Source organism: Empidonax traillii, unplaced genomic scaffold (genome assembly GCF_003031625.1).
Source record: "Empidonax traillii isolate 1590-97213 ecotype Southwest subspecies unplaced genomic scaffold, ASM303162v1 scaffold30:size3273891, whole genome shotgun sequence".
Classification (NCBI taxonomy): domain Eukaryota; kingdom Metazoa; phylum Chordata; class Aves; order Passeriformes; family Tyrannidae; genus Empidonax; species Empidonax traillii.
The window spans coordinates 1,404,509-1,429,381 of NW_020955223.1; the positions used below are offsets into that span (position 1 = coordinate 1,404,509).

Genomic DNA, 24,873 nt, shown 5'->3' on the forward strand with positions numbered 1-24,873 from the left:
CACTTCTGCAAGGTGCTACCTAAGTGCAAAGAAATTTAGGAAATTACAAAAGAGAACACTGAATGTTTACAAAAACTCCTGCAAATTAAAACAAAACAAAACAAAACAAGCCTTTCTTTTCCTATCTAAACTGTTTCTCACATTGTTATTTCAGAAGCCTAGCTGTAAGAGATTTAAGACATGTAAGATATGCACCAACACAACATAGAAGACCCATCAAGTTCCAATCATATGTTAACCATTATGTTTACACTGGAGACACCATCTGAAGGCAAGAGAGGGCAGAGTTGTGTGGATCAGGTAAAGAGCTGCATAAATTCATGCCATATATTCTCAACCAGAGCTTGAGTGCCTCGGTGCCAATATATGCTGATATAATTTTAACATTGTTTTCTACATAAACTAGTTTGCATTGAAAACATCTAGTTGGGTAACAGAAGAAACCTTTAATCACAGACATTCAATTTTGGCACATAGAAGTGCATTTTATTTTCACTGTTTTAACACTCAGACAACAATAGGCATATTGTATTTCTGTGTACCAAAGCATTAAAATTCAAGCAATACCCTCTGGAAGCAAATTTTGCTTGGAGAATATACACATTAATTACTGAAGGAATATATACATATGGTGTAGCTACTCTAAGACTGCATTTAAAAAATGTTTATAATTCATTGAATTTTAAAGCAGTGAATTTTTATGATTCCCAAAAGATGTAAGAGCTGTTTTGTGAGACCTGAGCATTTGCAGCTTGGATTCCCATTGTGTCAATTCAGCCCAGGCAAGGCCTGCACCATGTGGGCATGAGTGAGACCAGCCCAGGGCACCAGCAGTTGTCACCAAAATTGTACATAGGCACAAGACAGCACTTCAGAACAGTTTCTTGAAATATGACGTAATGAATTCTGATGTCTACAGATAGCAACCTGTTTATCCACAGCACATCTTCCCCACACTTCCTTGCCAACCCAATTCCAGCTCTAGGAAACAATCAAACCTTCCTGCCCTGCCCTCCCAGGCTGCCAAAGGAGTTCCAATTAGTGTCAATTGAGATAATAGTTCTATTTGCATTTTTAAGCTATTATTAGCAAGTTGTCAGTCAGCCAGTAATTTGTATCCTTTTGGAATAATGAGTATTTAAATATTTAAAAAGACAACGTTCCTTTCTACCACCCCCTTCCTTTTTGTGCTAAAATAATAATAATGGTTTTAATCAAAAGTAATTTTTATTAATATACATTTTGCCCCAGGTGTTAAAGGCAGTCTTCAAGAGCAGTGGTGAGAGATGTTAAGTAATACAGTTTATTAATATAGACAATTACTTCTATCCTTAATAGTAGCAGTAAGACTGCTTTTGCAACCAGATCATTGTGAGTCTCCTCTTGGTCTCTGCAAGATGATTATGGTGTAAGAATTGAGGTCAGTTCCAATAATTTTATGTACCCAGGATTATAATTTTCTAAAGGACTATTTTGGACACAATTACTCTGTCTTCTTCTTGGTGAAAATTCATAAGCACAGCAAAAGGCAGAAGACCTGTCTCAGAGCGAGCCTGGAGCGGGCAAAGGGTTGTGTGTCAGAATGGACAGCCAGCTCTACAGTGTCATTACACCACTGATGAAGACTGGGTGATGTTTTTTTCTGACAGGGTTCAAGTCTGGGTGCTCAGGTATATGGAATCGGTTGCTGAGAGAAAAAAGGCCTTAAACCTTTCTGATGTGCATCTGTAAAACTTTCCAGTAGGCTTCAGAAGTGGGTCCATGTGAATTTCATGAAGTTCAAAAGAGTCAAGTGCAAGGCCCTGCACATGGGACAGCACAAACTCAGACTGGGCAGAGAATGGATTGAGAATACCCCAGGGGTGAAAGACTTGGGGATGCTGGTGATGAGAAGCTCAACATGACCTGGCAACATGCACTCACAGCCCAGAAAACCAACCTGGGCTGCACCAAAAGCAGCGTGACCATCAGGTCATGGGAGGTGATTCCCCCTCTACTTTTGTGAGGCCCCATCCAGAGTGCTGCATCCAGCTCTGGTGCCCCCAAAATAAGAAGGATGTGGACCAGTTGGAGAGAGTCCTGAGGAGGCTACAAAAATGATCAGACAGCTGGAGCACCTCTCCTATGAAAACAGCCTCAGAGAGTTGTGGTTGTTCAACCCGGAAAAGAGAAGGGAGACCTTACAGCACCTTCCAGTATGCACAGAGGGCCAAACGAGAGCTGGAGAGGACATTTAGTGATAGGACACAGGGTAATGGCTTTAAACTGAAAAAGGATAGATTCCGATTAAAGGAAGAATTCTTTACAGTGAGGGTGGTGAGGCACTGGAACATGTTGCCCAGAGAAGTTGCGGATGCCCTGTACCTGGAAACGTTCAAGGCCAGGTTGGATAGGACTTTGAGCATCCTGGTCTAGTGGAAGGTGTTCCTGCCCAGGGCAGGGGCATTGCAACTAGATGATATTTAAGGTCTCTTCCAACCTAAATCTTTTTAACTCTATCATAGCATTCTGTCTGTATGACTATCTGAAATTCTGTGATTCACATGTTAAAAATGAGTAAGGAAAAAGTGCTTAACAACTTCAGAAGTAAAATTAACATTACTTATTCCCTAGCCTGGGAATTATCTTCCATATTCCCTAGAACTGACATTGTATATGTGTTCCAACTCACAATACTAATTTTAAATATAACTGGTTTTGAATTATCTCTAAATTGAATACTGAATGTCCTCAATACTAATGCAATTCAACTCTTAGCTGCCTTCTTACCTGCAGCACCAGCATAAGAAGCTCTGCACATCATCTTGTGAGCAAGATCAATTAAAAAACATTTTTCATTTATGCTTGGCTTTATCCCTATTCTGATCAAGTACTTATTAAATTCCATGAGGCTCACGCACAAATCCCAGTGACAAGCATGTGTGAAGGAAGAGACTAAAAGCATAGCAGCCTTCCCTAGGGATGAAGAGCTCTTTTGCACAGATGTGCTAACAGCGGCTGCCATCTGGTGGCTAAAAAAAAAAAAAAAAGTAAAAAATTATGAAATCATTCCTCAATCAACCTCTCAATCTGAATTCAAACTTTGACAGACACTTTTTGTCATGTGGGAGGAAACGTGTCGGTTTGTTGGCTTACTGGACAACAGTGCAAGGAGCAGAGCGAGCCCCGACACATGGTGCAGGTGATGTGCCTTAGCTTTCCCCAGGAAAATGGCTGAGGAAAAAATAAGTATACCTTGCTACAGAAATAAGCAGCCCCACCCACATTTCAGCCCCACTGTCCTTTGGACACTGTTCAATAGTCAGCTCAAACACAGGCTTACCTTGTACAAATCCCCCTTCCACAACTCCACTCTCTCATTTATTAAAGGGAATCAGACATTAGGTCTGTATAAAAAAAAAAAAGAGTAAGTCCACCCGTCCAAAGTCTCAGTGTGATTTTTTGGTTTTAGCTACAATTTTACCTTGGTTCTGAGTGGAGAAAAACGACTACCCGGACTGATATTAATTCTGAATCTGAATAAAAGTATAACTCACTGAGGAATTAGCTTCCACAGCACTACTATGAAAAGGTTCAACATTGGTTCCTGCAGCCTAGTTCAGCAAAGTTGTTTTTTTAATTATTATTCTTGGTGAAGACAGTTACACACCTTGTAGATGTTCATCAAATGATATTTCCCACACCAAAAGTCCTTCACAAAGACAATCCCCATATTCTCCTATTAAGATAGGATGCTTTTACACTTTGCTGTGATTTTAAACACAGTTTAAAACATTTTATATTGTTTCAGACCATCCCACATAAAAAAACCAATGGATTAATGGTCTCCAAAGTCCTGTCAAGTGATCCCTGGATCTTACTTACTGTAGAATAGTCCAGCTTCATTTTATCCAAAAGAAATGGAGTGGGAAAAGAGGCAACCACAGCAGGAAGAAGAGTAGACAAGATAGCATTACACAGCAGACCTGCATCCCATTCCCTCCCGTGACAAACTACAAATATGTATGTAGTTCGCAATGATCAAGCATAACTAGATCTTTTTGTTTTAAATTTTTGGTGTGCTTTTTGTTGTTGTTTTTGCGTTTTTTTTGGGGTTTGGTTTGTTTTGTTTTAAAGGAGAAAAGCAAAGAGGAAGTTCAGAGTGTCGTGGAAGCCAAATAAGGTCATAGAAATCAAGTCTATATACAGAGAAGGAATGAACAGATTTACACTCCTGATAGCCCTAGCATTTTTACCTTTCACAAGAATAAAGCAGCAACCACTGTTGCCAATTCTTCCTCTGCACATCAGAAAAAACCTAAAATAACTGGATCGCCTGTCTAGAATATAGCCTTGATATGTATATGCCCAATTAATTAGGAATTAAAAAAAATTAGGTGGATTTCCTTGAATGCCTGAAAATGCTGCAGCAGAAAGTGCATTTGAGTAATGACCCAAAAATGTGTTTAGCCTATTTTCACTTCATGCAAATGCCATTTTTTATCTCAGCCTTGGGAAGTTTACAGTAAGCAGTAAATCTTATCACATCAGCACCTAGTCAACATAATCTATACTCCTCTGTTCCCTCAAAATATACTTTACTGCTTCAAAAAGATCCAAAAAGACAACTGCATGGCCATTAAAAGGACTGCAGGAACATATTAACTTAATATGTGCAAGTTTATGTCAAAATATTGCCACTACTAGCCATAACTGGGCAGTTCATGAGTGCTCTGGTGCCACTCAAAGGTTTCCGTAAAGTTCCTGGAACACAGATTCAAGATGAGGGTGGAGTAAAAAATAGACATCAGTCATTTCATGAAGATTTTAAATCAGAACAGCATATATTTTATCTTTTAAATAAAAAATGGCTTTGGTTTCCTAGTCAAGAGGGACAATAAAGCAGACTTGTCTTCACAAAGAGCATGATGCTAATCAAGTCAATCTGCAGCACACACATCTCTTGACCACCTTTAAGTTACCTTTAAAAAAGCAGCCTCCGTGACTAAGTAGTTAATAAAAAGTTGTTCTGGAGAAAAACACAGGTTCTTTTCAACAGAGCATTAGAGGTTCTTGTAGTTTGTGAAGCAGCTTTTTTCCCATTCTTCCAAGCAATGCATCTGATCCCATTGTCATTGGTGATGCTCTGTCTGACCGAAATCGATGGTTAACAAGGTTGATTCACAAAGTTCAGCAGCAACACAGTCTACCTTTTCATCACACAGGTGGAAAAACTCTCAAAGTCAGTGAAAAATTTCTTAAAATACTCATGCAATTTCCATCAGACTGACACCCAGTTAACAACCTTTTTTTTTTCCAAGAGTAATAAATAAATTTAAAAATTGAAGTCCTTGAGTTAGAAACAAAGACATAATTTGGCTTCTCATCTGTTCTGCTCTTCAATAACAGTCACAAAATCTTTAGGCTCATGGTATATTTATAAGACTCAAAACAGCCAACCGGTGGCTTCACAGGAACAAATAAGATTCCCATTCATTTAATTAATTAACATCCAGCACCACACCTATTATAGTCTCTAGTAAGCATGTCTGCATAGCTATGAATATCTAAATACTTTTTGAAAACTACACTGAGGTTCTCAGAAGTACGTAGAAAGACATTCAGAATGGAATAATATAGAGATTATCCAAGTCCCACAGCCAGGAACACAAGTCACTAAATAGCTACAGCCAAATTGCCCTTTGCGGAGATGGCCTTCAGCAGTTTGCATCCCTCAGCCTGATTCAAGTCCTTGTAACAGAGCTCACATTAAAATATATTAAATAACTGCCAGGCAACTGAATACAATGGAGGTCAGAGTAGTCAAATAATGTAGTTTTCTGTCAATGGAGTATTTTCGCATGAATTACAAAGTTTTGGTACAGCAGGGTAAATTTTTAATAATACACTAACTACAGAAAGCTCTCATTTCCAATAGCATTGTCAAAATACATCTTAAAGACGATTTAAGCTTTAGGTTTGCATAATTTGTTTGGTTTTCTTAAAACAATGCTTGCAGCACTTTCATTTGGGGGATTATTTCAACAGCCTATTCTTGAGTGGCTGACTTGTAATGTTTCAGTGTGCGTGCAGAAGGATCAGTAGCTTTAACCCATCTTGGCATCCAGTAGTGGGGCAGCCAGCTGCTTCGCCCTGGGTAGTGTTTTTCAAAGATCTGGCGGTAGTAGTAACTTTCTTTTGTCTTAGGAGGATTGAAAGGATATTTCTCCGCTGCCTTTTCCAGCAAAAGGTCATCAACCTACAGACACAAGCAAAATTCAAGTTAAGATGCAAATACATTTAATTTTTAAAGACACACAAGAATTTACCAACCACTAAATGCCCCCAGGTTTAAAAAAAAAAAAAAAAAGTCTATTCCAGAAGCAGAAGTTTGACAGGTCAAATCTTTGTCATACACTCCCTTGATCTTTATGAATATGTAACTCTATTTCTAGTGCTATTGATATTTTTATCTGTGTGACACGTGAAGCCTATTTGTCTGGGTTACAACCACCTTTGTTAGTAAACTCAAAAAAACTTCTTTCCTATCCTTTCCTTTGCTGTGAAACAAGTGGAAAATCTTAAAGCAGTCACTTTGCCATGTAAGTGGCTGCCAAGGGTTTTTTTTCAACTTGGAGAACTGTTGACTCTGTTTGTGTAATTAAGCTCTTAGAAACAAAAGACCTGCGATGCAGAGGCAAAGACACCTGCAGTTGCTAAACTGGCTCTAAAGGGAGCATGAATAGTTGCACCAGTTGAGGCAATTTCTAAAGCAACTTCCATTGCCAACAGGCTGTCTAACTTTTCACAGCCATGAAATAAACTTGCTCCTCCTACAACACTGCAGGCTCAGAACAGGCAGCACAACACTTGCCTGACCCAACTACTTTCTTGCTGATGGATATAGGGAAACAAAATGGTATGGTGATAGGACAGACAAGCACCCATCCACAGGCTTGACTACACATATTTCTGTGAAACAGAGCTCTGGTGTAAATAGGGTGTTATTCCTTTCTCTTGGGGATTAAACTACCCCTGTACTCCAGAGAGGATTATACTTTACCCAGAGCCAAAATGCCCTAGAGTCTTCACATGTTAGCAATACAAGTAGAGGCTTTAAAAAGCAAAATGGCTTAGCTAGGAACAGCTTTGAAAAACGAATGATGTAAATGAGAAAGTACATTATAAAGTCATTATGTTGTTACTCAGCAGCAGAGTAAGTTCATGCAAGTGCCATCAGCTGAAGCAGCTGCTTTGCCTGTAACCCAAAAATTGTGTTTGTCAACACTTAATATGATTTGCAATGCAGACACTTAAACGATGTTCATTTCCTTACACAACCATTTCTGTTAGGTTCTTGCATTTCTTTGTACCTGGCATTACAAATGCCTTTAACCAACTTAGATACCTACGAGGGCATTGACTAAGGTTTATCTTGCTCCTTCATATTAACTGGTACACCCAGATTTATTCAGTCAACTAAGCATGTAAGCTGCCTCCCCTTGGCAACCATATCTAATACACTAAAATGAGAAAGACCAAAACAAAGTGATATCATACCTGTTGATCAATATAGTCCTGAAGAATAGAAAACCAGGATTTCTTTACTGATGCTATACCATCACTGAAAGCTTCTTTGGGTCTCCAGAGTATTTCTTTGGGAAGTAAATTGGAATCTTCAAAGGACAATCTTAAAAGGTATTTTTCAATTCCATTCTGTTTGCAGAACAAAAAACAATGTCATGAGTCTCAGGAAGTGCAAAAATCTGGATTTAAACACTTATGAAACATTTCCTTTCAGAAGGTCTAGTCAGAAAAGGGTTCCAAGTACTACAACGATCCAGGAAAATATTTAAGAGCATGCTTGACTTTGGGTAGAGCACTTAACCACTGAATTCAGCAATTTGGTGATGCTTAGAACACATATCAGTAAATTTTTACACTTACACTTGGGTCCAACCCTAGTTTTTACATACCTTTGGAATTCGCAATTCTGCTGGTAGAGATAAATAATAAGAAGTAAACCGATGATCCAAAAATGGGACTCTCAGTTCAAGGCTAAACAGGGGGAATAAACAGAAAAGATACTGAATTAATCCCATAAGTCATCTACTTACAAATTCCACGACAGTCAAGCTTTTCCTGTCTTTCACATAACACCAGGTTTTGTTTTACTTAGAAGAAATTTTTCTTGCGTAATTATGACTATCTGCATTTAATTCACCAATTTGGAAAGTTAAGTGTATGGTCCACACAGATTAAAGGCAATGATGATTTATGATGTCATATGCTGGGCAGCTTCTAGTACCCTGAATTTAAAGACTATAGTGTTGTAGGATTTGCAACAACCATTGCAACATCTATGCAAAAATGCATTAAAAAAATCCTCTTGCTCCCAGAGAACTAACAAGTCACTTAGATGTCAGTCTGTGGTGGTCAGTCACACATATTGTATCCTACTACCTCTTTATATTATAGTCAGCTACCTGACTATACACACACTTTTCTCTTTTCAGTATGTTGTTTTAGTTCTTTTTATGCATGCTGATAATCAGATTCAATATTCCTCTTAGTCTAAACCTCAAAAAACCCCAACGTCAAATTCAACTTTGCTTTCCCTCCTCAACTCTGAATATTGGTATTTCTAACTCACTGCTTCTGTAAAGAACAGCACAGTCCCAGACAAAAGATATTTCCTGCATCGGTTGGCAAGAGTGAGCCCTGTGGTCACAGACCAGACTAAATTTTGCAGTGTGCTTTGCTGTTGCTGAAATTCCTTCAGACTACATCTTAAATTTCACCTTGGCATACAAATTCTCAGCAGTCTTTTCTTGCTACTCTAAGAATCAAAAGCTACTCTAAGCATATGCAATTAACTGAGAGGTACTGTAAGCAGTTGCAATTAAGATCCAGTTCTATTCCTCCTCTATTTGCTCATCCAAAAAAACTTTCTTTCATAAAATGTTGTCTGTAGCAATTGCAATAGCAAGTTTGTCTCGCAGTGTTTAAAACAGAAATGGGATTGATGATTCCTCTGAAGACCAGATTTGCCTGCCCTCATATACTGTGCTTCCCACCCACTCAGAGCTCAGGGACCCTGAGTGCCTGTGCGCACCTGGAACATTAGCAATGCCTGTTCTGCCAAAGTGGGTCATGTCTTCATTTATATTATGATACGGAGCTCAAGCAGAACATGGGGCGTGCCCCGTTTGTTACTAGTATTCGGAAGACTGATGACAATCTTAGATTAGCTTAGACCTAGAGAGCAGGAGTAAAATTATCCTGCAGCACAATATTCTGAATCACTTAGTTATTCAGCCAACAGTTAACTGTTGTAATTTCCTCAGCGGCAGCAGAACTTTTAAGATCTTCTTGTGCTTTTAAATCCCATGAGTCCTCACCATCCAAGAGAGTACGTTTTACCCGTGTGCTGCAGTAGTTCTGTCTGCACGAAGTACATCAAACAGGTAGAGCTCCTTCAGAAGCCTCTCGCTCTCCTCTGCAGCTTCCTCTGGAGACGGCGCCTGGAACCAAACATATGCATGGAGCGCACAGCTGGAACACAGCTGCACTGAGGGAGCTATTGCTTGCTGTCCTGCGTTTGTAGTGATCACAGAGTGATCTCAGAACTAGCAAAAACTACATACAAGAAGGAACAGTGTCAGGAATTGCTGAAGATTAAAAAAGTTACTTTTCAGGTGATCAAATCCCTTGAATTTTAAGCCAGCAAATATACAGTTGTGACAACTCTCAAACATCACACCTTGAAACCTCAGAGATGTTCTGCTGATCAGGAGAACAAGCAGCTCAAGGGCTTTCTGTATAGTGAATATATTTACCTTATGGAAATATATATATCCTTGTGTCAGCTCATCCGATCCTTCTCCTGAAAAAATTACCACGCTGTCTGTTTTCTTCCGAATATATTTGGAGACAAGATACATACCTTAAAAAAAAAGTATATTAAAGTACAGCTACATGTATGATGCCATATACAGTTAATAGTTTCAAATTTAGTGTTTTAGAAGTTTGTCTCCTACACTACTTTCTTCTGTAGCAAATGAATGATGTAAAATAAAATCTTGCTACTCAAAGTCATCATCAGCCATGCTAAGTGCTGCTGATACATCTAAACTGTGTATTTACACTTAGCAAATATCAGAAAGATGTGTCTATTTGTGATCCTGGGAATGCTGAAGGATTCCCATGGGAACACGTAGAGGAGCTGTTTTGACTCAATTTGAAATTAAGCACGTGATTAATTCCAGTAGAGTGCTGAACAAACCCTTTAGCCTTAGGGAACAAAACTACCAGCAAAAGTTGCTGTTTAAGTCTCTGCCACTGTGGGTTGAACTGGATAAAGCCCCTTTTAAAAAACTTTTGTAAAGAATTATTTATTAAACAGAATTATTTCTTCCCCTCAATGCATCTTTCTGAACAACATGCTTTTATAACTAAAGTATTACAAATCTAATGAAAAGGATCTAGTTCATTATTTCTCATACTATGCAGCAAATCACAAAGAAAAAATTACAGATAAAAAGTTGGCTTTAATTTTTAAAGAATTGCATTCAGTATTTCACATTTCACAAATTCAGTATTTCATAAATCCTATCTTCTTGGAGCAAATTCCACACAGGGAATTGTTGACTATTTGGCTTCATAACACTTTACAACATTTTAGGATGACACAAGATTAACTGGGTTAAGTGTTGTAGCATGCATGTTATAGAATTGCATTCGATTTGTGTTTTTCCACTCTAATCAGGCTGCCAATGCTTTGTAAAAAGCTGCTGGTAACTTCCTTCACTTCTCAGAATCAAACATACATTATAAGAATCTGTGTTACTAAAGGGTGACAAGAAGTACTTCCCATTAGCTTAAAAATCATGCAAGGAAAGGGTAATCATAATTGTTCTGCTAACATTCAGTACCTCAGATAACTTATAAATATCTCCCCTTTCTCCAAGGTTTTTACTCATCAGAGCAGAAAACCTAATGTTTCTTCTTGTTTTTCATCTCAAAACTTCAGGAACAGTTTTTTGACAGTTGTTTTTTGCAGTCAGGGAGTGCGAAACTAGTAACTGCTTTTGCCTCTGTGTGGCATCACAGATCAGACTGGGAAGCAGAACTTCAGTCACAGTTCCCAAGTTCCATGTCAGCTAAGGAATCCAGTAGATGACCACATGGTTTTGCATAAAATTTTGCGTGGGTGAAATAAACCAAAGATTACCATTAAAAAAATCTTACCAATTGAAGCTCTTATTGTTGTTATATCATAGGTTTCCAACGAGAAGATAACCTCTTCTATTGCCTGAATTCCCTCTTCAGTATTCAGTATTACTTCATGATGTTCACTGCCTATATGTGCAGCCACCTGTTTGTAAAAGGTTACAATAATGTATCCCTTTTCAATTAAAACATTTTATAAATATGCACTGTGTTTAAAACACACAAATTGAGCGAAAGTACCAGCTCCCTCCTGCTACAGTGACAATTATGACATTAGGCCAAGAAAAGATGTTACTTAGCAGCCACTCTGACCTACAGTGGTACATTCACCAGAGAGAACACAGTCTCCCTGATTACAGTGTTCAATCATGATTGCAACAGACCATCCAGCTGCTTGCCAAAAGCATAACCAAATCTGTAGAGGCTCTAAATACTCCAGATATTTGCTTTTAACAGAAAAAGCAGCTCAAAAGTCATGACAGCCTGCATACTTAAGGGGTATCCCAGATGCCAAACAGTTTGCATAAAGAACTTAATTCAGAAAAGTGATGATTAACTTGCAATATTTAACACATATACAAATGCCATAGTATAGGAACCATAGCATGGAGATCTACTCGAAAACTCAGAGGCAGAACTGAGACAAGTCCAAAGTACTGTCCTTTTGCAACAGCACAATGGGACTATGTCATGAAAGTCTTCTGATTTCAAGGAAAGATAAGGTTCAGTTTTCTATTTTGTAAGATTAAACAGTAAATGTTATACTAAATGATTTACTGCAAACTGATTTACATCCTAGCAATAAATGAATATTCAGTGTTACTATTAATGCCATACCATGAAGTTAGAAACATTAATACACAGCTTAGGATACCTTTCTGGCAGCCAGTAAATCAGGACTGTTTTCCATTCCAATTGCAAAGGTTTGTAATGGATAATTGATGTTGATTTCTTTCATCAGTTTCAGAAGAACAGCTGCAACCAAGCTGGAATCTAAGCCCCCTGCCAACAAAACAAATTATCTGATTAGGCGTTTGAATGATGTTTTATTTCCCCCTTAAGAACACTGAATCTAGATACTGGAATCTTATGAGTGGACCTAATTTTTAAGCTGTGTGAATATAAGGTACTTCTCACACAAATGTACATTTACCTCTGTTTAACAAGAGAATCAGGTAACTTCAGTAGAATGTCTTTAGTAAGAGCTGTTATGTGGTGTCAGAAACATCAGTGGAGATCCCTCTTTAAGATACACAGAAAGTATACTGAACACACTGTACCACTAGAGAACATGCCCCTTCTCAACTCTACCAAAATTGGATTTATTCATTTCAAAACTGCTCCCTAGCCTCTCCTTATGTACACATTTGACAGGCTGACAGGACTGTGGAGGTTTTTTTGTTTGTTTGAATAAAAAAGAATTAAGTAAAAAACCAGAATGCTTAGTGTAAGCATTTCCCAATAATTCTTTTTTTCCTCCTCTTTCTAGAGGACAGTTTGGAAAACAAGTAAAAAATGAAACCAATAGTCTAATACAATAAAGCCAATGCTCTAATACAATAAACCCAGGACTCTAAGGGTCCACCTTCTTATTCTTATGAGCTCATTCTGCTAATCCTTGACTAGTTCTACTTGCTTTGAAGTACTGAGCAAAACACAGTACCTGTTTGCCCACATCTGCCTGCAGTTCTGACAAGCATGAAGCAAAACCCTCTTTTCTTTGCTTCCTACAGTCTGCACGTGTTTTTTCAACCGAGTGCATTAGCATCAATTCCCACCCTGATCCACTTTGTGGGCATGCTATCTTGTAAAAAAAAAAAATCGTGTAGAAATTACATGCAGACCCTGAGAAAAGCAGAGCACAGAAAACAGAGTGCTTAGGATGCGGAAATCAAAACCTGAGTTTCCACTGTGAAGCTGCAGAACTCCCTCTGTGATTGGAAACAGAAGCAATTCTCTATCTGTGATGTGCCAAGCATACTCAAAACTGTGAAGCACTGAGATACTCTGGTATTATGCCAGCACAGGCACTTAGTTTTGCTACTACAGCTTTCTGCATGTGCATCTGAGGAGCTGCTGACTGCCTTCTAATTTGGTATCTGAAATCTGGGGTTTAAACAGGCTTTTTACTGAGATTTGGATCTCCCAACTCTCCATATCTTCCTGTTTAATTTACCTCCTTCCTACTTTTTATGATGCTATAGTAGGGAAATGGTCCAACAGTATCTCCTGGTCAGTTCTCTCTCATTCAGATGCCCATTTAATAGGGTTCATGACAAAAGAGTGTAATTACTGATGTTCAATGAATGCATGAACAGCATGAACTCTAAGTAAAAAGTGCTACACAAACACAGGAAATAAGGTGTCAGTTCCACGGCTGCAGAGCTTTGGCTCTGTAAAGTACCTCTGTGACACTGAACCACCGGATCACAACAGTGATCAGCTAAGTCAGTGAACAACTTCCTTAACCACATGCTATTACCTCATCTGCAAAAGAGTGCAGCAAATAATTTTGGTCCAGATGGTCTCCTGTAATTTGGTAAATCAAGGGAGTTTAGGATGGAGACTATAGCAAAGGTGACAAGTAAGAATTTCAATTCCTCCTGCTAAATGAAGCATGCCAAGGCTTCTTTTCTAGGCTCAATCTGTGCAAAGTGAACGTAATAATTACACTTATCTTTCAGACAACAATGTAAGCATAAATCTCATGTATTTAAGAATATATTGAGTGATTTTTCAATAAGAATATATATATTTCCTCTTATTTAAAAATGGTGTCTCAACAAGCCAAGATCCCAGCCCAGAGTAAATTTTAAAAGCATAAGACTTTCAAGATACTTCTAAACTGTAGAACTTTATCCCAAACTAACAACTTCTCTGTTGCCTGATCTAAAAAACAAATGAAGATAAAAAGCAAATGAAGATTCAGATCACTTCACGTACATCACAGCTGAAGAGCCAATATACTTTCCTCTAACAAGCAGAGGATGGGCAAAAGAGAGAGAAGATACAAAATCACTGTGGTTCTTGTTACTTACCTGACAGAAGACAACCAATTCTTCTGTGAGCCATCAAACGTTTTCTAACAGCATTTTCAAATAGAATACGGATGTTGCTTTTCACTGTCTCAAGGTCAAAGCCTGCTCAAAGAAAGAGAAAGAGGAAGAAAGTCCAAAAAGTGTTACTTAGACTTTAGTGGATTATGCTAATTAGGAAACAAAGATATTTGTCCTAATCTCCACTGATAACAAAGGCATTCAAGTCCACCTTTGTACATGACAGCCTACTAGAACAATTCTAAAATCCTAAATTTTAAAAGTTCTTTTAAGTTGTTTTTTTTTTCTCTTAAATGATATTTTTTTAAACCAATCAGTACAAATTTTATATTCAAAGATTCTGATTTTTTCACTTTTAAATTAGAATACATAACAAAATCTTTGCTGTACTACCTGAAGGCAGAGCTTCCACTGTATCACACGCAACATGGAGCGGTTCATCTTTACAGCTATGAAATTTTACTAATTCCACTGATGCAACCTTGCCAGAGGGCTTTAAATCCAATACTTCATAATGACCCGGGAGAAACGGTTCCACTTTAGAACATAAGGATGTTGAATGCTTTAAGTTGATAAGTCCTACACATGAAATGGGAAAAAAGAAAAATGTCAGCGTTTCTGACCTATGATGGTTAAGTTATACTTCACTCAACAGACTCTGTACTAAAACTATATACAAATATTTTCTCCAGATCCTAAATCTGGCATTAAAAAATATCCTTTTGAGTCAGTCAGTCCTGGCTAGAGCATGACTCTGCTTCTGGCAGGATGCACACACAGATCTGAGCTGTCTCAAGCTGAGACAGACAGCAGAGCAAACAAACCAGAAAGTTTTACTAATTGGCAAGTAGCAATTTATCCCTGTGAGCATTAAGATCACTTTTCTAACTGACTACATGATGTCCAGGTCAAGGTGTAATATGCTTATGAGAATTCAAATGACAATTATGAACTGATTTTGTATTTAAAATTAAGTGTAGTCAAGCTAACAAGGGGATTGAAATAAAACAACATTACTGAAGTGATAACTTAATTGACATTGATTTAGTGATTTCATAATTCATTGGTTCCAGACTGATCTACTCCAATACTTTTGAATGCCAAGAATTAAACCTTATCTACATTCCTCTTGTGAAAGAGGATGTTGTGCACCTGCTGGTGACCTGGATGCCCCTTGAGGAAGTCCTCAAAAGAGATATTGAAGAGAGGGACTGTTAGACGGGCTGTTAGAGAGGGGCTGACAATTCACTGTGATGGTTATAGGACAGTCTCCAGAACATTCACTTCCCTTCTTCCTTCACAAGAAGCAGAGATGGTACAGCTCTTAGTACTAGTACATAGTACTACTATTAGAGGAGTCAAACCACATTGCAATCTGATAATAAAATAGATACACAGTAAATGGAAGAGACACAAGCAACCCTGAAAGTAAATTTTAGCCAAAGTGCATTTTAGGCAATAAACTCCCTTTTGACACTGTTCAGACTTGTTTATGAAAGTGCCAAGATTATTTTAAAAAAAAGAGAAGTGGATGTGTCCTCTCAAAGGAATAAACTGTCACCAAATAAAATAAGTGATACTGGAAAGTTACCCAATGCTGCAGGCAATTCCAGTAAGGTTTCAAAATCATGGCTTTTACAGATTAGCAGTTCTTGTGGCATTATTTCCCAGTTCATTATAGAACACCAGGAACAAAGTCTAATACATTTATTGCAGCATAAATCTAGTCTAACTCTATAGACTGCATTTAACTTTGGGGTAACATAAAAAAAAGTCTTGATTTCAATACTGCCATGATTTCAGAACACAGAATTCTAAAATTAAATAAACAAATTATTTTAGAGATATTAAGGACAATTAAACATCTTGGAGGTTTTTGTTTTAATGATGTGTAGCTCTTATACTACTAAATAGTTCATATATTACTGAACTTACAGTTCATTTTCTCTTCACACTTAGAAGAAAAGCCTGACAAAGAAGTTTGTCTCCAACACCAATACCTAAGATTTTTTAGGCACTAAACACAACTAGTTTTACCTTTTGCCTCAGAACAGACACCCAAAAATCCATCATCAGTCAGCACCTTAAACAGCGGTCTGACTCCATAGGTATCTCTCGCCAGAAACACTTTTCTGTTTGCAGTGTCCAGAAGGATAAAAGCAAATACACCATCTAGCATGGATGCCGTTTGTTCTATTCCTCCTCTGTTGTAAAGATGAAGGATAACCTCACCATCCACTAATGTTTGATATTCAAATCCAAACTGCTTCTGCAGCTAAGAAAAAAGATAAACACGAATAAGCATTTGCAAACACTGACTGCTTATTAACTGAAAAAGCAACACCAATCATGTAACTGTTTAATAAGAAAACCAATTTTTGATTTGTGTAAAATCACACTTTAAAAGTTATGCAAATATTTCCACCAAAGAAGGAAATTATACTTTGGTGTTCCAAGTTGTATTGGGTTTGCGTGGCCAGGTTTTGGTAGCAGGGGAGCTACAGGGGATGCCTTCTGCGAGAAGCTGCCAGAAGCTTAACCCATATCCAGCAGAGACAATGCCAGCCAGGTCCAGGACGCACCCACCGCTGGCCAAGGCTGAGCCAGTCAGGAATGATGGTAATGCCTCTGTAATAATATATTTAAGAAGAAAAAAAAAGTTATTGCGCAGATGAAATTGTGGCCAGGGAAGAGCAGAGTGAGAATATGTGAGAGGAACAATTCTGCAGACACCAAGGTCAGTGAAGGAGGGGGAGGAGGTGCTCCAGGTGCCAGAGCTGAGGTTCCCCTGCAGGCCACGGTGCAGCCCATGGTGAAGCAGCTGTGCCCCTGAAGCCCATGGAGGTCCACAGGAGCACAGAGATCCACCTGTGCCCATGGAGGAGACCCACGCCAGAGCAGGTGGATGCCTGAAGGAGGCTGTGACTCCACAGGAGGCCCATGATGGAGCAGCATCCGGGCAGGGACCTGCTGACCTGCAGAAAGGGGAGCCCATGCTGGAACAGGTTTCTTGGTAGGACTTGGGGCCCTGTGGGGGACCAATGCTGGAGCAGCCTGTGCCTGAAGGAATGCACCCTCATGGAAAAGTGACCCATGCTAGAGCAGTTCGTGGAGAACTGCTGCTGTGGGATGGATTCACATTGGAGAAGGTCATGGAGAACTGTCTTCCATGTGAGGGACCCCATGCTGGAGCAGGGGAAGGAATCTTCTCCTTGAGCAGCTGTAGGAAGAACATGTGATAAACTGACCATAACCCCCACTCCCCATCTCCCTACATCACTGGGGGGGAGGAGGAAGAGCTTGAGAAGGAAGTAGGGGTGAGGGGAAGGTTTCTTTTTTAAGACTTATTAAAATAAGTCTTCTCATTATCTTGCTTTGATTTTGTTGGCAATAAATTCAATTAATATCCCCAAGCTGAGTCTGTTTTGCCCATGACAGTAATTGGTGAGTGATCTCTTCCAGTCCTTATCTCAACTCATGAACCTTTCACTATATTTTCTCTTCCCTGTCCACTTGAAGGGGGGAGTGATAGTGCAGCTTTGGTGGATGCCTGGCATCCACTACCAAAGTATTATCCAGGATGACCTCTTAGGTAATGAGACTGACTCTGCAGTCTTAAGCAATTGACATTACGGCAAGTTTTCAGGGATACAGTTCTATCTGAGGATGTGAAAATGCAAACCCATGAACCTGGTCTTCAGAAGCACCAGCCAGCCACCATCTCAAAAATGAAAAAAAAACAACTCTAAACACACAGACACTTGCAACATCTCTGCAGGGTCAAGTATTTCGGAAAGAAACTTTGGTTTACTTATGCAGTCACTGCAATTCCTCAGTGGTTTTTTATGCACAGAGAATGTCCTTCTGCCTGCTCTTCCTCCATTCCTCAAACCAGCCTTTTCACTCTGCCTGTGCAGATGGACTGGGGGAGGAAGAAATTAGTTGTCAGACTTAGGTCAGTCCAAATATTCTTCATGTTCTTGTGGTGCTACTCTAAAAGGCCTTTCAATACGTACAAGACAGAGAGAAAGAGAGGGTTTCCATATAACACTGACAAGAAACCCCACAAAACCAATACTGTAGCATTTGAACTGAAGTTCTTTGATTTTAATTGTTATTTATGGGGCAGTCAAATTGAGTCAATATTAAAATAACTAAGTCATTGCCCTAAACAAGACACTTGTTTCTCCAATGACACTTTTCTAGGTTAGTTTCTGCCACAAGCTTGAAAGTAAAATCGCATTATAAAAAAGAAGATGCATAATGTAGTGACAATGACCGAACAAATTCCTGCAGATGGCAATGCAAGTTTTGCATAATTAAGGTCTGTATGAAATTATGTGTAGCATGATTGAGAGTAAATCTTATTGCTTTCAAGAGCAGAAAAGCCACAATGCAAAACACTGCAAGTATTACAGACTGTTGGTACAATACATTCCACATCTACTGCAGGGCAAAGTTTATCTCATCCTTCAAACAGCCAGATACTTGAAGACTGGGAAAAAAAGATAAAATCTCCTGCCTATTCAGTCAAATTCCCAATGACACTACTGATGTCACTGACATGACTAACAGGATCCTGAGTCTGACTTCAAAACTATGATGTTAGAAATACTGTGACATCTCAGATTATTCATACATTTCTGATACTACCACACTTGGTACATGATACACTTTACACATTCACTCAGCATGATTCAGAATCGAGACACAATTTTAAGCTGCTTTATACATCAAATTTGGATTATCTGAATCATCTTCCCAAGTAACACAGGCAGCACAGACATCTCAGCACAGGGACTAAGGCCAACTGACAATGTTTAGCCCATCAGGGATATTCAGACACTTTAGGAAGTAAGTAGAGTTGCTGCTCGTTTTGTGGCTAAGAGACTTACTTAGATGGCTGTCAACCCCACAAAGAATCTGACTTCTGCTGCAGACACCTAAGGACTTAAGTGGCATAGTGGAAACATCTCCTTAATGCTTATTGCTTTTACATAAATATATAAGCATGCATACCATACATTAATATATTTTAAGTGACAAATCCCACCTAGATTAATATGCAATAATGAAAATGCAATACCAAACAACTTGGAGTTTGACGACCCAAAATAACTGAAGATCAAGACGTTCTAAAGCGTTTGCATTATGAAGAGAAAAGGGGAGAAAGAAGTTTGAAATTCCCCTACCCAAGAGATAAGGAAGAATGCATCTTTATTTAAAATTGATCAAACCTGAACATACAAATACTTATTGCCCTTCTTTTCAATTAAAAAGTGATTTTTCAGTATTAAAGACTAAGTACGTTACTAAGCCACAAGATTCACAGTCCATCATTAGTCCTTTACCAACTTTAATTTTTTTTCTGATATTCTAGTCTACCATGTTTCAAAGATTTTCTGAATATCCACTAATTTTTAAATGAAAAAAAAAAACACCACAAATAAAAAAAAAAGCCATGTCATCCATACAATGCTTACTTGTTTGAAATTGTAGATTTCTCCATTGTAACACAGCCACAGATACGGGAATTTCTTCACCCGGATAGGCTGCATACCATATAACTGATCAACAACTGCAAGGCGGTGGAAACCAAAGCAACAGTTGGTGAAACCATTGACGTTCTCAAAACGAAATGCATCGGGACCTCTGTGTGCTATCTTCATGGCACTGAGACACTGGACGGAAAGGCATTCATCGCTCCCAAACAGGGCCCAGATCCCGCACATTGTGAGGCTGTTGTTCTACGTGCAACTGGAGAACCTGTTCAATAAAGACATGAACTTTATAAGCAAGAGGTGACACTCTGTATTGAGTCTGGCTGACAGGGAGCTCATTTTCCCTTCAGCAGCCCTCATAGTGCTGTGTTTTGTACTGGTAGCTAGAGAGGTGACGGTATCACACCAGGGTTTTGGCTACTGCTAAGCAGTGCTCCCACAGCATCAGTGCTCTCCAATGTTCCCCCTCACCAGTAGGGTGGAGGCAGGCAAGATCTTGGAATCAGAGGCAGGCAACATAGCCAGGACAGCTGACACAAATGGTCCAAAGGGATAATCCTTTTCATATGATATCTGCTCAGATAAAAAAAAACTAAGGGAATGAAGGAGGAAGGGGGGCATTTGTTATTTACGACATTTATGACATTTCCTTCTAGAGCAACCACTATGTGCCCTGAAGCCTTGCTTCCCAGGAAGTGGATAGATGTCACTTGCTGATGGGAAGAATAAAATCTTTGGGTTTTTTCTTCTGCTTATGACTTTTATTTTTGCTTTAGTAAACTGCCTTTATCTCGACCCATGAGGTTGCGTTGGGCTTTTTCATCATATTTTCTTCACCCTCCTACCCCACCCTGCTGAAGAGAGGAGTGATAGAGTGGCTTGGTGAGCATCTGGTATCCAGCCAAGGTCAACCCACCACATACCTACAAAACACAGATGACAAATGTAGGCTATTAATCGCTTAACTACCAAGATGACTGATCAAGAGAATAGCAGACTTTACTAACTAAGTAAAACCTGGCTTGCCCAGAGTGTGATAAACAAACTTTGGACAGCAAGAAATTAGGTTTAATTTTTACCTTTAGATACAGCAAGGTTGTCTATGATTTTTTTCATAGAGCACAAATAGAACAAATAATTACTGCGAATATAGTATGATCTCTTGAAGTAACATCATCTCAGCAGAAACATTAATGGTCCTTTCAGTTTCTTGCATTTACATACAAAGGGGGGGTTATAACAAAGGTAGAGAGAGGATCTTTAGCGAGACCTTCAGTGATAAGATAAGGGGGAATGGTTTCAACCCAAAAGAGGATGGGTTTAGGCTGGAGTTCCCCAGCAGCGTGGTAGGCCCAGACGGGAAAGATGTGAAGGGCGCAACTGTTGTTGCAGTGCCATATTTGCCCCGGCATGCCTTTTGCAGCCCCGGTGTCGCTGGAGATACACAAAGGCCTCGTAGCTCTCAGAGTAACAGCAGAGGTCTCAGTAGAGGTGGGCTGCAGCTGGGCACCTCCAGATCAAGTGATGTTGCTGGAGACCTAAGCCCTGAGGGTTCAGGTAGCTACAAAACCTGCAGCTCCAGGGACTCTGGGGCTGCAAAAGGCGCGCCAATGCGAGCCCTGCACTGCCACACTGCTCCCTCCACATCCTTCCCATATGGACAAGTGATGGCGCTGCGCACCTCAGCCCCAGCACATGCAGCTGGGCTCTCCCACCAGCTGGAGAGTCCTCCCGGGAGCGCACGGTCTCCGTGCGACCGCGGATACCGACCACGCTGCTGCCCCGGACTCCCTGGGCACGGCCACCCCTCCCTCCGGCGGCTGCCGCTCTCCGGGCCCGCCGCCCCCGTCCGCCGCTCCCCGCCGCTCCCCCGCAGGCCGCTCCGTGCGGCTCCGCTCGGGCCCCGGCCGGCCCTGCCCGGTACAGCCCCATGGCCCGGTGCCTCACCCGCTCCGGTGCCTCACCCGCTGCCGGCCGCCGTCGCACGGAGACCCGCCGTCCGCGCCACGCCAGGGGATGGAAGAGGCGGCTCCCTCCGGCTCCTCCCCCGCCGCCAGCTGCTGTTGAAACACGCCGCGAAGTTTCATCATGTGCCTCCCTGTCCTGCCCTTCCGCCTTTTTCCTGCTCGCAGGGCCGGCGAGGCGGCGGGAAGCACGGCCGGGGCCCGCACGCACATCATCTGCATCTGTGTCCGTATCCGCACGCACATCTGTATCCGTGTCCGCACGCACATCTGTATCCGTGTCCGCAGCGCAGCCGCATCCGCACCCGCACAGCGGCCCTTCCCGGCGGCCCCAGCTCGGGCTGCCCCGCGGCAGAGCGGCAGCTAGCAGGCCGAGTAGTCCTGTCTCTGGCTCCTTCCCCAGAGCGCTGAGAAGACAAGCGTGCACCAGCAGCGTTGCTGGGCGCACTGGGCATCGCTGGGCTCATGAGGGCGACCTGGACCCATCAGAAATACTGTCTCTGCAGATCTTGTGTGGCTTCTGCGGTGTCCAGTGGAACACCTGCGTTGCCTTAAAGCCACTTTATTTGGTTTGGAAGACGGAGTGCGTGCAAAGCACACACCTCTGGAAGCGTTTGCTGAGGATGTATGATTTTGCAGTGCAAAACTCAGTTCTGAATCATAGACACGATGGGTAAAATGGGATTTTGGTGCTTACCTGAACTCCATTATGGACAGTTTTGCCTGTTTGCCTTTGAGAGTGCTAAAGTAAATGAAATTCAGCTCTGAAGACTAGGACGCAAAGCACTAAATACAACCTCTAATTCTCCATGCATACTTCAAGAGAGCCATTAGTAATCTGCATGCAGTATGTTTTCATAGCTAGTTTTAATGGACTTAGTGTAAAACTGCAGTGCTGTGCATAAAGTTCTTCAGGTCATGCAGACTGTCAGCAGTAAGTGTAGTCTGTGTGTAGAATTTTAAAAGGACTTTTAAGAAGCCATTTAAAGGATATTTTTAGGCTTTAGAAAGAAAAATGTGTTGAAGTGTCCTGTGCATGAGAAGTAGACTCCAGTGCCGATCAGGAATAGATGTAGGATAGTTGTGTTCAGCACAGCCTCACCTGAACACAGGACTGGCCTTGGCAGAGGCCATATGTGCAATTCTCAGAGCTGTGCACTGCCTGGAAGAGCAGTGCAATGGCTCGTGGAGTCACTGTGCATAGAAGAGTAGTGGTTGTGCTGGGGAACACCTTATCAACAACCTTAGTGTTCTGATTTTTTCCTCCCAAATATCTAAATGTCACTCTGCATTTTGAAAAGATACAAGAAATACTGGACAAACGTACTGTCCTAGGTTGTTGGGGGTGTTTGTATGTTTGTTTGTTTGCCAGAGACTTTTGTAAATTGCTATTCTTTACATCTCCTTTTCTCTGCACAGGAAAGATTTTTGGATGGGTCAGATTAGGTTTAAGTTGTTGTCTGGGTATTTTCATTCAATGAGCAATTTCTAGTTCATAACTAGAACTCATACAGTGCTTTATATGAAGTAAGTCACAAAACATTTGCTAAAATAAGAATATTTTCATGGAGAAACTGAAGCAGGGACAGTGAGAAGAAAGTGGCCCGGTAAGGCTGGGCAGGTACAGCCAGGGAAAGAGCAACACCTCCCAGGTCCTCATTAATGTCTGCATCATTAGGACACATTGAGTAACAGTCATATATTTATCCTCCCTTTTACTTCCACTTCTAAAAACTGGGGATAGCTACATTTCACTATGGCTTACATGTTAAATTCCCTATTTTAATGGCATTGATGGTGTTATATATGAGACTAATGGTAGAAATACTGCATATGATCTGCTTTTAAACACTGGCAGTGTTACTGTTTTGTAGTTACAATGGTGCAAGTAATAACTGGTATGTCCTTGGCCTTTTCTGGCCTCTTCTCTACTATTGTCAAGTAGCCCATTACAGTCTGTTTACATTGTGTTGTTTTTCAATATCCAATCTTTTCTTTCAGCATATCTGCAGACAGCACTAGATGTAATTACACCCCAGTCTCACACCTCTGTGTTTCCCAAGTCACATGAGAAACCCTCTGGGTTTTTTCATTCCTGCAGACAGTATTATGTGTAATAGCTTCACTGAAGCATTGTTTTCTCCACTCTACCCCTTTAAAGCTGATTTTTCCCTCCATTTTTGTTGAGAGGAATTTAAATTGATGCTAGATGGGTGGAGAGAACAGGTTTCAATGTAAATATTGGGTGCCATTAGTAGCTAGGAGACTTTCCGCTTTGTGATATCATTTGTTCAGTATCTGAGAGTAACCACTTGGCCACAGACTAAAGCCATTTAAGGAATGGCTGGAACACCCTGTAAGAAAGTTACTGATTAATTAGTTAGAAAGTGCTTGCATTAGTTTTGTTTCTAATCAGCTGAAATGAAAGGCTTAGAGGTTTCTCTGCAGGCAACAGGTAAATGAGTAAATTCAAGGTCCATAATGTAGAACAAATTGGTGCAGCCTCGTGACTTACACTGAGCTGGCCACTGTCAGCACAGTTCTCAGTTGAACATTGATCATTAATGAAGTCTGTGCTCCTCATTTTTTTCCCAGTAAATATAAACATCTTTGCTGCATCCATTGGATGTGGTGCCACCAACATGCCTGGAAGACTGGAAATAAGTGAGTTTTGTGAGATTGGTGAAATGTGTTCGGAGAGGAGACAAAACTGAGGGGGAAGTGGAGAAGTCAGACACTGTAATTAGGAGAGACACACAGTGAAGGTCTTTTGCTTTCACAGTGAGGACTAACAGAGAGTAGCCTCCTGATGGTAACCCTCATGATTTCTGTCTTTTTGCTGGAGACAACACATTTCAGCTCTTTTTGTGATAGTGGCTCTCCCAGCTCTCTGTTCTCATCCTTTGCTCTCACTGGAGCTGTGCGAGAAAACAAGATCTGAATTAAAAACAATGGCCAGACTCAAATATGAGAGAAAGACTTTCCCTTTTCTGTCAGCATCCAATGCATGTTCTCTGCAGTTTCTTAGGCAGGAATTGAAGACATTTTGTTGATGGTCAAGGTTATCACAAGTGGATTCATGGGCCAGGGGTCATTATGATGGGCAGGACTGTAAAACATCAGAAATTCTATTGGTATGCA

At 40.4% G+C, this 24,873-nt stretch overlaps 1 protein-coding gene across 5 annotated transcripts; it reads right to left on the minus strand.

Annotated features, from left to right (window-relative positions):
- Positions 1-4,798: 4,798 nt before the first annotated feature.
- On the minus strand, positions 4,799-22,117 carry ASNS (asparagine synthetase (glutamine-hydrolyzing)). Of its 5 annotated transcripts, none has more exons than XM_027910897.1 (12): positions 22,027-22,117; positions 19,751-20,034; positions 16,305-16,542; positions 14,661-14,846; positions 14,250-14,351; positions 12,086-12,213; positions 11,230-11,356; positions 9,819-9,925; positions 9,403-9,503; positions 7,956-8,037; positions 7,540-7,695; positions 4,799-6,238 (listed from the first exon to the last, which is right to left on the minus strand). In XM_027910897.1, the coding sequence occupies exons 2-12, from the start codon at positions 19,997-19,999 to the stop codon at positions 6,029-6,031; spliced, it is 1,686 nt and encodes a 561-aa protein (XP_027766698.1). In that variant the 5' UTR covers positions 20,000-20,034; positions 22,027-22,117; the 3' UTR covers positions 4,799-6,028. The 5 variants fall into 5 exon arrangements, with proteins under 5 accessions (XP_027766698.1, XP_027766693.1, XP_027766680.1 ...); XM_027910892.1 differs by lacking the exon at positions 22,027-22,117 and adding an exon at positions 21,733-21,935 and having other exon boundaries at positions 19,751-20,033; XM_027910879.1 differs by lacking the exon at positions 22,027-22,117 and adding an exon at positions 21,716-21,935 and having other exon boundaries at positions 19,751-20,033.
- Positions 22,118-24,873: the final 2,756 nt, after the last annotated feature.